At 39.3% G+C, this 17,210-nt stretch overlaps 1 protein-coding gene across 2 annotated transcripts in view; it reads left to right on the top strand.

Moving 5' to 3' along the window:
- Positions 1-6,629: 6,629 nt before the first annotated feature.
- PIP4P2 (phosphatidylinositol-4,5-bisphosphate 4-phosphatase 2) overlaps positions 6,630-17,210 on the top strand; it is a 57,219-nt gene continuing 46,638 nt past the window's right edge. For both annotated transcript variants that reach the window (XM_004370782.2, XM_023726091.1), the window contains exon 1: positions 6,630-6,852. In XM_004370782.2, coding sequence (XP_004370839.1) covers positions 6,747-6,852 — 106 coding nt within the window. In that variant the 5' untranslated portion in view covers positions 6,630-6,746. The remainder of the gene's footprint in view (positions 6,853-17,210) is intronic.

Raw genomic sequence — 17,210 nt, forward strand, 5'->3', positions numbered from 1 at the left:
TTCTCTGTCAGTTTTCTCACTCCATTTGGTGCTTGGCTGAGTTCTTTATCTCTTCATTTGATGTTTTAGGGTTTCAGGATTGTTGTATTCTCTGTTCGGCTTAGTTTTTTGGATCTTTGCTATGGAGAGACGGTGTGGTGCTTCTGCCTAGAGCGCCATTTTTGCCTTTTATCGACAATTAGTATTTTTAACTGTGTTTGGTAAGGTATTGCAAGAGAGAGGTTGTATTTTCTATTGCTGCCATAACAAATTACCACAATTTTTGTGGTTTAAACAACTCAAATTTATTATCTCACGGTTTTGTAGATTAGAATTTCAACACAGTATCCCCAGCCTAAAATTGAGGTGTCAGTGGGACTGTATTCCTTCCTGGAGGCTATAGGGGATGATCCATTTCCTTGTTCATTCAAGTTGCCTGCAGAATACAGTTCCTTGTGATTGTAAGACTGAGATCCCCATTTCTTGTTACTACCAGCTGAGTGTCATTCCCAGCGTCTCGAGGACACCCACACTCCTTGGGTTATGGCTCCATTTCCTCCATCTTCAAAGCCAGCAATGGCAAGTTGAGTCCCTCTAATGCTTTGAATTTCTTTTCCTTCTTCCATGAATCTGACCATGGCTCTCCGACCATGTAATTAGGTTGCATTCACCTGGATAATCTAGGATACTTTCCCCATCTCAAGATCCTTACCCTTTATCACAACTGCAAATTCCCTTTTGACATGTAAGGTAACATATTCACAGGCATCAGGGATTAGGGTGTGGCCATCTTTGGGGGACCATGTGAACTAGAGAAAGAACTTACTGCACAGGTGAACTAAAGAAGGAGCTTTCAGTTTGCAACACAATTTAAAGGAATTATATGAGTCCCTGGGTGGCACAAACGGTTAAGCACTTGACTACTAGCTGAAAGGTTGTGGTTCGAACATACCCAGAGGTGCCTCAGAAGACAGGCCTGACAATATGCTTCCAAAAAGTCACAGTCTTGAAAACCCTATGGAGCAGTTACACTCTGCACATATGGAGTCGCTATGAGTTGGAATCAACTCAGTGGCAACTAACAACAATAGAGGGCCCAGAACAATTTTTCCATCTGGCAAAAGATTCTCAATATAAGAAATGCCCTCAGGGTGAAATTCAAATCAAGGTTATGGCTGTAACCCCTTGTTAAGACCTCTGATTCAATGTAATGAATAGAAGACTCCTTTAGACAGACAAATGAGGGCATCTAAGAATCTGAAGACCCTCAAATACTACTCAACAAAGAGATACATGTCTCCAAAAGAATTACAATTGTGGTTTTGGGACATGAAGTAAACTCTAATCAAATTTATATGAATCCCACAAAGTCTTTAAGAGATTTGTATCAACTTGGATTAAAAGGGGCAGAGACTGCTCCAAATGAAAAGAGGCTTCTGGGCTCCCAACAGTCTTTAAGCAGGAGGCAGGCTGAGAGCAGCTGCAACCAGGAACCATTTTTTATGGAAAAGAAAAGAGAACTCAGTGGGCAGAGCCAAGAGCCAAGGAGAACAATAGACGAAGAAACTGAATAGAACCATGAGCAGAACTGTGCCCTCCTAAAGAGGAATTCCCTGCCTATGGGATCAAAGAACTAGTGACATGTACAGACTTGGATTTCAGAATTATATGGTCCAGTGTCTGCTCACGGATTGACGCAGTGGCTGCAACAATGGACTCAAACATAGCAACAATTGTGAGGACAGCGCAGGACCAGGCAGTGTTTCATTCTGTTGTACGTAGGGTCACTATGAATAAGAACTGACTCAACGGCACCTAACAACAACAACATACTTATGTACCTTCCAGTCCAAACTCCTTCTTCTCCTCCTTCCCCTACTCCCTGCCTTATGAAGTGGGAGAGTTTATTGCTGTTATCCTGTCCCAGTTTCATTGTTAAATGTTGGGGGAAGGGCAATAAGGAGGGCTCATAATTTGTCTTTTTAGTTTACAGGTCTGTGAATCAACAGATGATGTACGGTGGAACCAAACCCATGAAGCCTTGTCTGCATCTGGACTTAATTTAGATGACATAATCCTGGACTTTGGTGAGTAGATGAAACGTTGGGGTCTTGAGAGTGGCTAAGTGCAGTTTGCTTGTAGGACAGACGTCAATTATAGTAGCCAGAGGGAAGATTGCTAGATTGTTATATAATGGCCTTGATGAATCATGACTTCATGTCTTCCATGCCCCTTTACAATGTGATATTACTGATGAACAGACTTCCTTTGACCAATAGAATGTGTTGGAAATGAATTTGTTTGAGAACCAGAGCCTAGATCTTAAGGGGCCTCATGGCTTCTACCATCACCTTCACAGAAACTGCTTTGAGACTAACAGGCATGTGAAGAAGCCTGTAAGGAAAGACTATACCCAGCCATCCCAGCTGTTGCAGCTGAGTCCAGGCCACAGCCCATCTGCCAGCTGAATGCACCTGCATAGGTAAGCCCAAGTGAGACTGACAGAATAACCACTCAATCAACCTACTGGATCACAAGAAATAATAAATCATGTTGTTGTAAGTCACTGGTTTTTGGTGTGATTTGTTACTCAACAGTAGATAACTGGAACACTAACTTAAGTACAGTACATTTCTTACTAGCTCGGATATTATCTGTTTATATAGCACCTTTTATTCCAACATACATGCATTATGTCATCTCATAAATAGAGCAAAGTATCACAATTATAAAAATGCCTTTGATTGGTGAATATTGACATTTAGTGAGCAACCATAAAATACAATATTCTTTTTAAACTAGAATGAAATGATACTCATCTAATAGAAGTTTTTCGGCTTTCTGTGAAACTCAACGTTGCTGCAAATATAATCTCAGTATACCTACCACCTTTTTAAATATTGCCAGAAGAGTATTTCTCATTAGCTCTGGTCACTCTCAAATGAATTCTGAACTAATAGAGAATCCATATAATGATGTCATGGATTGAATTGTGTCCCTAAAAAATATGTGTCAACTTGGTTAGGGCACGATGCCCAGTATTGTGTGGTTGTCCTCCATTTTGTGATTGATATAATTTTCCCATGTGGTGTAAATCCTAATCTCTGCCTGTGGTTAATGAGGCAAGATTAGATTATGTTTAAAAGTATTAGGGTGGGATATAAAACCCTTACCCAGGTTACATCCTTGATCCAATGTAAAGGGAATTTTCCCTTGGGTGTGGCCTGCACCACTTTTTATCTCTCAAGAGATAAAATGAAAGGGAAGCAAGCAGAGAGACGGGGACCTCATACCACCAAGAAAGCAGCACTGGGAGCACAGCACGTCCTTTGGACCCAGAGTTCCTGTGCCTGAGAAGTTCCTCGACCAGGGGAAGATTGATAACAAGGACCTTCGTCTAGAGCCAACAGAGAGAGAAAGCCTTCCCCTGGAGCTGGTGCCCCAAATGTGGACTGCTAGCCTAATAGACTGTGAGAGAATAAACTTCTGTTTGTTAAAGCTATCCACTTTCGGTTTTTCTGTTGTAGCAGCACTACATGACTAAGACAAATTGGAAAAGAAAAATAAAAAAAACCTTTTCTACTGAACATGATGTGGGCAATATAGAAACCCTAGCTGTAGAGATATACTGGAACAATAAGAACACTGGTCAGTCAGATGGCAAAACTGTCATCATCAAATGTTGAGAATTGCTCCTAACTTTTTCTTGTTAAACAATTTGTTTTAGTAAGGTTCTGGGACTGTGGAGAATATATTCACTCACTCATTTCTTTCTTTGGTAAATATTGAGTACCTACTATGTGCCAGGCGCTGTGCTAGATACCAGAGATATAATACTGAATAAGACATGGTTTCTAACCTCACAAAATCAGTTGGGGGTGGAGGGTGGGTTATGGGAAGGAAACAAACTGTTACAAAAGAGTGTGGCAAGTGATAGAAAACCCACTGCTATCGCGTCTATTCTGACTCATAACAACCCTATAGGACACAGTAGAACTGCCCCATAGGGTTTCCAAAGCTATAAATCTTTACAGAAGGGAAACAGACTGCTACATCTTTCTCCCGAGGAGCAATTGGTGGGTTCCAACCTCTGTCCTTTCGGTTAGCAGCGGAGCGCTTAACCACCGCCCCACCAGGGCTCCTCCAAGTGATATGATAGGACACTATAGTAAGAGGATTTTGGTGACTCTTCTTAAAAAGTTTTCTTGAACGCAATAGTCCCCAGACTGCAATTGTAAGAACAAAGCCGTTCATTTTGTAAATGATAGGCACTTTGGGAGGGAGGGCTACATCTTGACTCCTCCCCTTCCAGGTTCCTTCAAAAAACCAAACCATCAAGTTGATTCTGGCTCATAGTGACCTTATAGGACAGAGCAGAACTGCCCCATTTGGTTTCTAAGGAATGGTGTGTGGTTTCGAACTGCCGATCTTTTGGTTAGCAGCTGAACTCTTAACCACTGCACCAGTAAATGTCCTTGGATTATATTATATGGGTATCCTTATGTTGTATTGTATCCTGATGCTACTGATCCACAAAAGGCTGCCACAGAATAGAAAACATCATTCTTTGATTTCCCCTTGGGATTCCTAGCTGGTGCCTAAGTGGATTTTCTGGAAGAAAGAGTACTGTGTGTCTTCAGAGAGCAAAACCAAGACCCTGCTTAATGTAATGTGCAAAGTAGTTTCAAATGTCTAAAGTCTGTTTTTACTCATGCCGCTTTAAAGCTACAGCTAGGACTACCAGCTTCGTCTTCAGTTTCTTTTCTGACTGTGTGATCTTTCAGGCATCTTGAGGACAGGGACCATGCCCTATTTTTCTCTGTAGATCCAGTAAGTGCAATAAATGTTTGTTGAATGTATCAAAGACTCATTGCAGGAAAATTATAATTGGAGACCATTACTTTTTCCTATAGCATTGTTATCTGGGCATGTTCAAAATTTGATTTGTTTGTGTATTTATGCAAATCACTTCCTAGGATAATATGGCAAGCCATCAAAAAATAAAATAAAAATATACACAGAAAGCAAGAAATGCACTTACATTTTTTTACTCTCATTTACATGTAAAAGTTTATTTTAAAATGTTAATTATCACAAGAAAATTGTTTTTAATTGTCCTACGTTATTTTGAAACTTCATTACTGTACAGGCAGTCTGGATTACGAATGACTTCTGTTCCTAAGTCCGTCATTAAAAGTCAAATTATGGTAAATCGGGACAGTTAGTTACAGTTGGTATCTGTCAGTTAGTCAAATGTTTGTCTCAGTATATAGTACACAGTGTACCTTTCTATGCATCAAGAAAAAAAAAAAAAAAAGAAAGAAACACTTCCAGATACACTGAAACATCTTTAACACAATGTCTGTGGTGGTAGCCAGGCACTATCTAGTTCTTCTGTGCTGAGGCTGGTGGAAGCTCTGGTACATGTGGTTCTTTAGTCCTTTGGGCTAATATTTTCCTTGTGTCTTTGGTTTTCTTCATTCTCCTTTGCTCTGGACAGGATGGGACCAGTAGATGTATCTCAGATGGCTGCTCGCAAGCTTTTAAGACCCTAGATGCTACTCACCAAAGTAGGATGTAGAACATTTTCTTTATGAACTATTAACCTAAAAGTCCCCTGTGACTGTGGTTCCCAGCCCTCAGCCCCAGCAACTCAGTCCATCAAGGTGTTTGGATGTGTCTAGGAAGCTTGTGTGACTATATTGTGTGTTGTCTTTCCCTTCATCAAAGTTGACACTTGTCTACTAGTGATTTCCCCTTCCCGTCCCTCCCCACTAATAATAATGTTTGATGTGAGTCACAGAGTAGCACCCGTTTGTTATTAGGAACTAATGTATGTACCAAAAAAATTTAATATAATAGGCTTTGGGTGGGGGGTGTTGGTTAGTTGTACTGAGTTGTACATAAGTCTGACATTCATAACCTGGGGACTGCCTGTATATGTAAGATAGCAACCTATTCTGTAAAATCAGATTTAGAGAAATCAGACACTATGCATGGTTTTAATAAGGTACTTATTACTAGAGTGCCGAACGGGTATTAAAAAAAGCAATAAGAAAAAGCAGGGTATGCCAACTCATGCAAAAATTCATGCTTCCTCTTAGACAAGAGATGTTGAAAAACGATTTCATAACAAAAGAAGAACCCCTCAAGAAGGAATTGACCCCTAGAAATAAACTTTCTTCATATAATTGCTTCAAAGTTTGACCTCAAAGAGTCCCTCTTCCTACCCAGAGGGGCTAAAGTTGATATCTGTGTTTACGCTAATCAAGTCACAGGCCTTTTCTCTTACCCCTTTTCAGGTTGCCCTTTCCCCTCCTCTTCCTTAATTAAGAAAATGCAAAATACGAAAGGAAAAGAATCGTATCACCCCCTCCCCATCTACTCCGCCCGTTTTTTTTTTTTTTTTTTTTTGGGTTACTTCGCACCTTCTTTTCCCTCTGTTTCCCAATCAGTCCTAATCTGTTCCTTTTCTCTCGTCAGGCTTGGCTCCTGCTCCTCCCTTACTTCCCCTCCTCTTCTCCCAGTCTCTTTCTTTCTTTCTTTCTTCTCTCCGCCTCCCCTAGTCATGCTTCCCAGCGCGCTTCCCCTCCCCCGCCTCCAGTTCCCGCATCTTCCCATCCCCCAGCCTCCTGCCTTGTGACACATCCCGGGCCCTCTTGGAGGCGGCAGCAGCAGCAGCGGCAGCAGCAGCAACATTAGTCGCCACCTCCACCAAAGCCGCAACCCCGGCTCAGCCTCCCTCTGGCCTCGCTGCTGCTGCAGTCATGGCTGCTGATGGGGTGGACGAACGCTCGCCCCTGCTGTCAGCATCTCACTCGGGAAATGTCACTCCCACGGCCCCACCGTACTTACAAGAAAGCAGCCCCAGAGGTAAGGCCAGCCTAGACCTTTCCACTTTGCAAGGAAAAGTCTAGAATCTTAAAGACCAGGGATGCGCAAGCTCAGAGGTGGAGGCGACAATCTCACTTGGGCTGGGGGAGAGGGAATGCTGACTGCCTTCTGAAGGAGAGCCTTCTTGCCTAATAGCTTCACCGCAGGGCTTTTCTCTCTCTCTGTGTATTGTGTGTGTGTTGTGTATGTATTGTGTGATGTGTGTGTGTGTGTTTCATTACTTCTTGACCAGGGGTAAAGGATGTGACGTTAATTTCCCAAGCTAGGCTTTGCTCCTCTTTTTAGAGCAACCTCTAAGCACAGCTGGGAGGTGGTGCAAATCTTTCACAGTCATTCACAAATCCTTTCGGGTTCCTGAGAAACTGGTAGTATTGCTCACCTTGGTATCTGTCCTTGAAAGGGCTTCAGCTTGAAAAATATGCGTCTCCTAACGTTCACCCACCAGTGCTCTGTTCAATCAGGGAAGTACTTTATTTACCACAATGAATTTAGTTAATTAACATTCCTATTATGTGTGAAATTCCTACCTTTCCTTATTGCTCCTATTTGTAGGGAGTATGTGTTGGCTTTAGTTATGAAGGACGAGGAAGAATCTAACTTTTGGTAAAGGGGAAGATGGGATATTTTTGATGTGTATCCAGGTGAGGTTGAAATGAACTTCTAAAAAGTAATCCAAAATAATATAGCATATATTTCTATTTATTTTTCCTCTCAGGATAGAATTAAGACAGATTTGATGGCATTGGGGTCTAGAGAAAGAAATGGTAATCTATTTAACAAACTGTTCAATCTATTCAAAGATCTATCTTTGTTCTAAGCCTTTTAGTTGATTTCTATAGTAGAAATAAGGAGGGGTTAGGAGTTATAGAAAATGGAGGGCAAGACTTTAAGAAACCACTTAAGGGTAGTGAAAAACCAAAAAACCAAACCAGTTGCCATTGGGTCGATTCCACCTCATAGTGACCCTATAGGATAGAGTAGAATTGCCCCATAGGGTTTCCCAAGGAGTAGCTGGTTGATTGAAACTGCAGACCTTTTGGTTAGCAGCCAAACACTTAACCACTGCTCCACAAGGGCCCCAGGTAGGGTAGTAAAAGTGTTGGTCACATATGGCCCTTGCAAATGTAGCTTTAAGTACATCTCTCTCCTTTTTGGCTGGTTGTGAAGAAAGTTTAAAAACCCAAGGAGACAAAAAGTTAATGCTTTTGAAAATATGAGCAGGTCATGTTTCTTGTAACAAAACTTTTTCTGACTTCAAGTCTGGAATTGGAGCAGCTGAGAGCAGATTGAACTTGTATTTAAAATTCCCATTCAACACATTATAACTTGAAAAGCAGCAATCTAGATCTTTATCCACACTTAAAAAGAAGCAGGAAAAGGAAAAAAAAAAATGTTTAGCTGTGAATAATTCAGTGTGATGGATGAGTATGAAATAAGGTGCAAAATGGAACCGAGACTCACTTACAGAAAACCCGTAAGTCATGTTGGTTGTTCAACACTGAACTTGTGTTAGAGGACTCCAAATGGAGGAATTTCCTTTAATGGAAAATTTGATATTAATATTTAACTGTTATCTAAGTTATATTGTCTAGAATAGGTTTAAATATTCATCAATGAATGTTTCAACTTGATCAAGTCACTCTTTTAAGACAAAATATTTGACAATTTATTAAGAGAGTTTAGATATAAATCACTGTCCTATAGCCTGTCCTTTGTCTTTGATTCTTTCTGTTGTTGTCATTGTATTTTTAGTCAACTAGTAGCTAAATTATTCCAAAAAATGGTCACACTCATTGACTTGATTGTATCATTTACCATACATTTGTTGAAGCTGGTAAGATTCCTCAAACTATACAATAAGGTACAAGTTACAGTTCATCCATGGAGGAAAAGTAGTTTCATTCTAGAAAAATTTTAGCAACCATAGAAATTTAATGATTTAGCAAAAAGCTCATTCTGCCTTAAAGTAAAATAGAATTTATCCTAACTGCTGAGATTAGATAATCAGGAAGGTGAATTTCATATGGTATATTACCTACTAAGTAAGACCTATAAATGAGAAGTATAAATACTGGACAGGTATTTTGCATTTGGACAGAACATCTTTTCATAATAAATAACAAATAAGCATCTTCATAAAGTTTATTTTTTTATACTATTTCATATTGGTCAAATCAAAATAGTCTTGGTTCATACCCAAGATCTAACTCTAGAAGACCAGCGCTCTTCATTCATTTAGTAATTTATTGTACACCACAATGTGCCAGGTGCTACTCTAGATGAACAAATTGACCAAACTCATGCTTTTGTGGAGCAGATGTTGTTGGGGGGGTGGGGGAGGAAGGGAGAGAAAGTAAATATATGACTCAATTATTTCAGATAGTAAGAGAAATTCTGTCACTAGACCAGATGTTTTTAGTAGTTGAAAGCAATTTGAGTTGAATGTTGAGACTGAAAAGAATAGAAATAGAATTCACTTTTTGACAATGAACTTTGGTTTATGATACCATTTATAATTACTCAGACTTTTTTTTTAAAAAAGGAAGAGCCGTAACTAGGGAATATTTTCTCCAGTCCAACCTTTGCTATTTGTATCAACATCTAAGAACAGGAATGTGAGCTCCCGTCCCAAAATAAAATATTCAATTTCAGGTTGAAAGTTAGTGGAATGTTTTTTTCTAGACAGGTTATTAATTAATTTAGTGGGAATCAGTATTGTTAGCAATAGTTGTTGTTATCGGGTGTCATCGAGTCAGCCCCCAACTCATGTGACCCTAAGCACAACAGGGTCATACCATTATGATCCATAAGGTTTTCATTGGTTGATTTTTCAAAGTGTTTACCAGCCCTTTCTTCCTAGTCTTAGTGTAGAAGCTCTATTGAAATCTGTTCAACATCACTGCAGTACTCAAGCCTCCAGTGACAGATGGGCAGTGACTGCACTTGCAGTGCATTGACTGGGAATGGAACCCGAGTCTCTCCCTTATGAAAGGGGAGAATTCTACCATTGAGCTACCACTGCCTCCCTAGCAATATTTAGCATCTGGTTTTAGCACAAGGAGAGTCATGTGTGGTCTGTGTAACAATCAGCCTGGGTTTTTAAGTGGAATACTTCTAGTAGTCTCTACTGTCAGTACTGGTCTGTAATTACAATGCTCCATTTGGCACACTTGTCAGCTTCTGCTAAGGCGTAGAAATTGAAATAAACGACACTTTTAGGCCCATTTTAAAGGAGATTGGAAAAAATACCACAACACTTACATAATTTGGATGTATTTGATTGATTTATACATTTGCTAGTTTTATAGGTAGAATGTAGCAAAAGAATGACCTCTAAATTTATGAGATTTTATCTGTGAAAAATGGTTTATACTTTGGATCCTTTAATTGTCTATGTATTAAATATAAGAATGTATTTTGAGATTATATACTTCATTATAATTCATAAAGGGAAAAAAGTCATTTGTTATAAGGAGGCAGATAATTTGATTTACTTAGTTTCTTTCATTCATTCAGCCACGCTCTGTGGTAGGAGGGTACAAACCAACATGACTCCTCTTTCAGTCTAGTGGAGGAACTAGACATATAAATCAAATAATCACACAAACGAATGCAAAATGCAGTGGGGATGAGGACAGTGCTGGAAGTGTATCCAGTGACATGAAAATATATAGTGGGAAGATTTAATGTGGTTGGCGAAGTCAGAGAAAGCTTTCCTGAAGGAATGAGGCTTGATTGAGGTCTGAAAGTTGAACAGGCATGAACTTGGCAAAGGGGAGGATTGGAAGAACATTCTAGGCAAAGAAAACAGTATACTTCCATTAGCAGGATAGAGTATGACAGGTACAAGGAACCAAAAGAAGGTCAATGTGGCTAAAGCAGAAACAGCAATAGGAACAATAGGGAAAGTGCTGGAAAATGGGATTGAAGAGGTAGTATGGTTGATAGTCTCCAAAGGTCAACCCCCTTCACTAACAATACTTTCTGATATTCAAGTCCTTAAGTACTTCCTCCTTCTCCTTTGAATCTGGGCTGACCCAATGACTTGGTTTTGACCTGTAGAATAAGGTAGAAGAGATGCTGAATGACTTTTAAGGCCAGGTCAGAAGAGATCTTGCAACTTCTCACTTGATCTCTTGTAAAGTGCACTCTGGAGAACATCACTTGCCATGTAAGAAGCTGAATATCTGAGATTGCCATGCTTTGAGGAACCTCAAATGAGCCACGTGGAGAGACTACATGGAGAGAGAGATGCTCAGACATGTGAGTTAAAAAGCCATCTTGGCTGTCCAGCCCAGTTGAACCTTCAGATCGCTCTAGCCCTAACCAACTTCTTATTGGAACTGCATAAGAGACTCTAAGTCAAAACCACCCAGCTGAAGCTGGTCAATTCACAGAATCATAAGAGATAATATTAAATTGTTGTTTTAAGCCACTACATTTTGGGGTGATTTGTCATGTGGCAACAGATGACCAGAAGGATAGCTTTGAGTCAGTCCATTGTTGGTCACATTAAGGAATTTTGCCTTAAGCAAAGGTATAACTTTATTAGATATGTGTTATATATATATATATATACATCACTCTATTTATGGATCAGAATGATTGAAGGGGAGGCTAGAGTGGATGAGGATAGATGACTTGAGTAGCTGCTGTAATAATTCAGGTAAATCTGGTGACCTATGATGGTAGCTTGGACTCAGGTGGTAGAGGAGATGGAAAGAAATGAGATGATGTTAAGCAGGTAAATTTAACAGGGCATGGTCATGGGAGTGAGAGGGAGGTGGCAAGGATATCTCCTTAGAATTCTAGCTTGCACAACTAAATGATATGATTGCCTACAATGAGATACAGAACAGCAGAAGATGACCAAGTTTTGGGGAACACAGATGATTAGCTTAGTTTTAGATATGATACATTTAAGATGCTTTTCAGCTATACAAGAAGAGATGTGAGATAGACAAGTTGATCTACAATGGTGGTGTTAGCTGCACTGAGTAAATTCTGACTCATTGTGACTCCATGTGTTGCAGAGTAAAACTGCTGCACTGGGTATTCAAGACTGTGACCTTTAGGAAGCATATCACCAGGCCTTACTTCTTTTTTTTTTTGTTTATTGTTGTAGTTTAAATGAAGTTTACATTTCAAGTTAGTCTCCCATACAAAAATTTATACATACATTGTTATGTGACCCTAATTGCTCTCCCCATACTGTAACAGCACACTCCTCCTTTCCACCCCTGATTCCCTATGTCCATTCAACCAGCTACTAACACCAGGCCTTTCTTCTGGGGCACCGCTGGGTTGGTTTGAACTGCCAACCTTTCGGTTAGTAGTTAAGCGCTTAACCATTTGTGCCACCCAGGGACTCCATCTCTAGGTGTTGGGCTGAGAAATGAGGCCTGGGCTGAAAATACAAAATTGTGAATTATTTACATACAGATGGTAACTAAATACATGAGTGTGGATTCAGATCTTCCCAGTGCCCCACCAGTGTACCATGGGATGTGCCAAGAATGGAATACATGTGTGCTAAGATAAGATATTGATTCAATGGCACACAGCAAGAACAGCAACAACAAGATATTGATTGCCTTCAGCCCTTGGGGCTGCTGAAGCCCTTAAGCCAGTAGCCTCCAAGTCTGAGTAGCCATACAATACAATGTGAGAAAGTTTGGGATGCACCATATGAGATCGCCTAGACAGGAAGAATAAAGTAAGAAGAGGAGAGGGCTTAGGACAAAGCTTTGAGATATTCCTACAGCTAATGAAGAAGTAGAGGAAGATGAACCTACAAAAAGACCGATAAGTAGCTGCCAGCAAAGTAGGAGGAAAACCAGGAAAGTAAAATATCACAGGATCAAGGAAGAAGAAAATACTTCAAAAAATAGGGAGTGGTAAAACATGTAAAAAGCTACAAGAAAGAGAAAATAAGATAAAGACTAAAAAATGTCTGTTGAACTTAGTGTCATGGAGGTCATTGGCGACATTAGTGACGTTTATATATGCTTATATTCAAGTTCTTTCTAAAGAATTGAAGAATTGTTCATTTCCATCAAATGCACTATTTTAATGTACATTTATTTTAATTGCAAAATTAACTTGAAGCAACTTCATTTCAGTCAAGATATTAATATTCCTTTGTTCTGAAACACATTTAGGTTTTAGAAAGCATTGCCATTTCCTTTTCACCTTTGTTTCACTTTTAAAAATGTGTAAATTTGAAATTACTTGAGGAAATGTTTCCAATGACTAGAAAAATAAACTGAAATAATGACAAAATAAATCAACTACTATTTGATAAATAATATGTACTCTTATACTTCTTATTTAGAAATCCTTCAGCGAGTAAGGTATGTATATATTTTTTATGTTTGTAAAAATATGTAACACAGCTACCACTACCAACTGCTCTGACAGGGATCACGATAGAGGGTCCCAGACAGAGCTGGAGAAAATGTAGAACAAAATTCTGATTCAGAAAAAAAGACTAGACTTACTGGCCTGACAGAGACTGGAGAAACCCTGAGAGTACGGCTCCCAGACACCGTTTTAGCTCAGTAACGAAGTCACTCCTGAGTTCAACCTTCAGCCAAAGATTAGACAGGCCCATAAAACAAACTGAGCTTAAAGGGGCACACCAGCCGAGGAGCAAGGACTAGAAGGCAGGAGGGAACAGGAAAGCTGGTAATAGGGAATCCAAGATCAAGAAGGGGAGAATATTGACATGTCGTGTGGTTGGTAACCAATGTCACAAAACAATATGTGTACTAACTGTTTAATGAGAAGCTAGGTTGTTCTGTAAACCTTCATCTAAAGTACAGTAAAATAAAAAAGATATATATAACACAACACTTGCCAATTCAACATTTTTTTATGTGTGTAAGTTAGTGATGTCAATAACATTAATCGTATTGTACACCCATCACTCATAACCATTGCCAAATTTTTCATCAAAATAAGGTATATTTTTAATGACCCTCTTATGTTCTATACCTGGAGAAGTCTCAGATTTAGAGATTGTGCCTTTGTTTAAAGTGGGATAAATTTAGGTTATTTGGAACTATATTCTACACTAGACTAGACTGTTACTGAATTAGAGTCCTTAAATACATTTTGGTGGTCTTTTTTATTTCTAAATCTGCTTGCAGAGTTTAAGGTTGGTTGTGGATTGGCAGGAAGAGATGATACAGACCCATACTACACACGTCACTGTAGGGTTAGCTTAAATTCTCACTTTATTTCCCAAGGATCCTGGAAGCCACATTGTCACAATGAGTAGAAAAGATGCAGCACATTTGAGAGTAGCTTCCTGAGGCTACCCCAGGCCTCCGGTAGGGGTGCATACCTGCTGTGATATTGAGCAAGGCAGGGGCTTGCTGAAGATGAGAAACTTGATTTTGTGCTCGCTAATGCTCCATTTAAGGGAATGTGTTCAAACTGGTTCTTGAATCAAAATCTGCTGCACTGAGCCCACATCCTCGTGAAGGGAAAAAAAGAGCCCACTGAAGTGTATCTACTTTCTGTTATAATTCTTTTCCATTCTTCTACAGGCCTTCCATGATTCTCTTATTCTGTTTTATAACGCTCCCATTTCCTCCTTCTCTACCCATCTTCTTTAGAAACATTATTTAAGAAATGTTTCATTCATTCAGTCATCCTTTCATATATTTAAGTGCCTATTATACTGTTGCAGATGTTGGAGAGCTTACATTCCAGTAAGAGATGCATATAGTAGTAATTTCAGAGAGTAAAGAGAACAAAACATGGTGTGATGATGGAGAGAAACTGTCTGGGGTAGGGAATGTTCAGGAAAGGCATCTCAGAGATAATTTCTTAGAGACCTGAAAAATTAGGAAGAATCAGCCATTTGAAGATTTAGGGGAAGAAGGTGCCAGGTAGCAAGAACAGCAAGTATAAAGATTGCCGTTCAAACAACAAGGAGGTCAGTGGGTTAGAGAGTACTGACTTAGGGGGCATGTGGTAGATGAGATAAAAGGACTAAACTGGGAAAGACCAAGAGAGCTTTGTGGGTCACAATAAGGAGATGAGGTTGTGTTCGAAGGATGATGGGAAGCCATGGAGAGTTTGGAGCAAAGGAGAAACATGAAATATTTTATTTTTTAAGATTATTGTAGTTGGTGTGTGGAGAACGAATTATTGGGGGGAAAAGAAGACATAAGACTAATAAAGAGGCTATTAGAACAGAATAGGCAAGAGATGATGGTTGTCTGGACCATAGTAGAGGTGATGGAAGCAGTGGGACATGGTTTAATTAAGGACATATTTTGAAAATGGAACAGCAGGATTTGTTGATGTATTGAACCAGTGAAAAGAAAGAAGTCAAAAAGTCTCTAAAAATGACCTAACCAACTAGGTTTAAGGTTGTGCTATTATCTGTGAGGAGTCGCTGGGTAGTGCAAATGGTTAAGGGCTCGACTACTAACCAAAAGATTGGCAGTTCAAACCCACCCAGAGGTATTTCAGAAGAAAGGCCTCATGATCTGCTTCTGAAAGATTACAGCCTTGAAAACTCTTAAGAGCACAGTCCTACTCTGTAACACATGGGGTCGCCATGAGTTGGAATTGACTCAATGGCATTTTTTTTTTTTTTTTTTTAATTTGCTGATTATCTGAGATGGGCAAATAGGTAGAGGAGTTGCTTAGGTGTGTATGTGGGAGGGAGAGAAGGACAATGGAAATCAGTGTTGAGTTTAGACATGCTGAGTTTGAAATACCTGTTAGTCATTATTTAATTGAGATGTCTATTAGGCCATTGGATGTACAAGTATGGAGTCTGAGGAGGCACTGGGGCTGGAGAGCAAATTTCATTCAACAGTTATTTATTAAATGCATAATAATACTTCGTTGTGTTGAGAGATGATGCTCTCAACATCCCATTTATTTCCAAGGACTATACGAACTTTTTTCAGGAATGTCAAACTTTTAGGGTAGAGCATTCTGATAAAACCTTGCAAGATTTGCCAGATGGATGCAGATGTTTAAGAGGAGAGTTAGGAGGATGAATGTTCATAACTATCTTTGAGGGTAGTAAGTAACCATCTGGGAAATGATCCAATTGGAAACCTAATCCTTCCACTTTGGGGAAAAGCAGACAACCCTGGATACAGTTTTGTGCTCAGCTGTTTTTGTTTCATTTTTATAATGGCTAAGAAGTACTGAATAAACTGAGAATGATATCCTTTCAGTGTCTCCTGAAGAGGAATAAATTATTTCTGCTGCTGTCTGTTCTTTTGAGAGGGCTTCTCTGCCTTTTTTTTCCCCCTATAGGAGTTTGTGTTGCTTTGACATATTTCTAGAGTTTTTCCTTTGCCTAACTGCTATTGGAAAGTGAGTTTCTTTTTTTCTATAAGAATAAAAAAAAATGCGAATAATAAGTGGAAAGCATGGCTTCTTTTCTTGGACTTCAGGTGAGTTTCCCAAGCACTGTGTGGCTAAATTCCTTTATGGTCTCAGAGAACATCTGCCACCAGGTTGTGGTTTGGTCAGTGTAAAGAATGTTGGCCTGGAAGACTTGAGGCTTGAAGTCTTTCTCCTCTCTGACAGTTACTAGCTATTTGATCTTGGAATAGTTACTTTATGTCTCTGGACCTCAGTTTCCACATTTATAAAAGGAGTGGCTTGAACTGGACTATCTATCATGCCCCCTTTTGCTTTTATCTTCTATAACAGTTGTTCTTTGTAAGGACACACCTATAAGAATATATCTATCACTTTAAAAGGTACCTGTTTATTATTCGCTTACATCACTCTTACTTCCAATGTCCCTCTCTCACTTAAATTCCTATTTCTTGCAGTATCTTGGGGAGAAATTCTATTTACTGTTAGAGAATGTTACACAACATCAGAAGCCCAACTAGCACATAATGTTTTGTCCCCTATAGAATAATATAATATATTTGCATGTACCTCATGGCTAGCTAGGGTATTTTGTTCTGCGCATGTATTTCTTTCTTTTTGTGTGTGTGTGTGTGTGTGTGTGTGTGTCTCTTTACAGTTTATTCTTGGTTAAATACTAACCAGCAGTAGTAAACAAAACAAAACCTTATAGATTAAACTGTGCCCGCTCCCCAAATGTGTTGGAATCCTAATCCCTATACCTGTGGATAGAATCCTTTTAGGAAATAGGGTTTTCTTTGTTATGTTAATTAGATCATACCCAAGTCGGTTAAACTGTAAAAATCTAATCAATTCTTTTTTTTTTTTTTTTAATTGTACTTCAGGTGAAGGCTTACAAATAGTTTCTCATGAAACAGTAGTACACATATTGTTTTATGACATTGGTTAACAACCCCACAACATGTCAACCCTCTAAC

Source organism: Trichechus manatus, unplaced genomic scaffold, assembly GCF_000243295.1.
Source record: "Trichechus manatus latirostris isolate Lorelei unplaced genomic scaffold, TriManLat1.0 scaffold00009, whole genome shotgun sequence".
Lineage (NCBI taxonomy): Eukaryota > Metazoa > Chordata > Mammalia > Sirenia > Trichechidae > Trichechus > Trichechus manatus.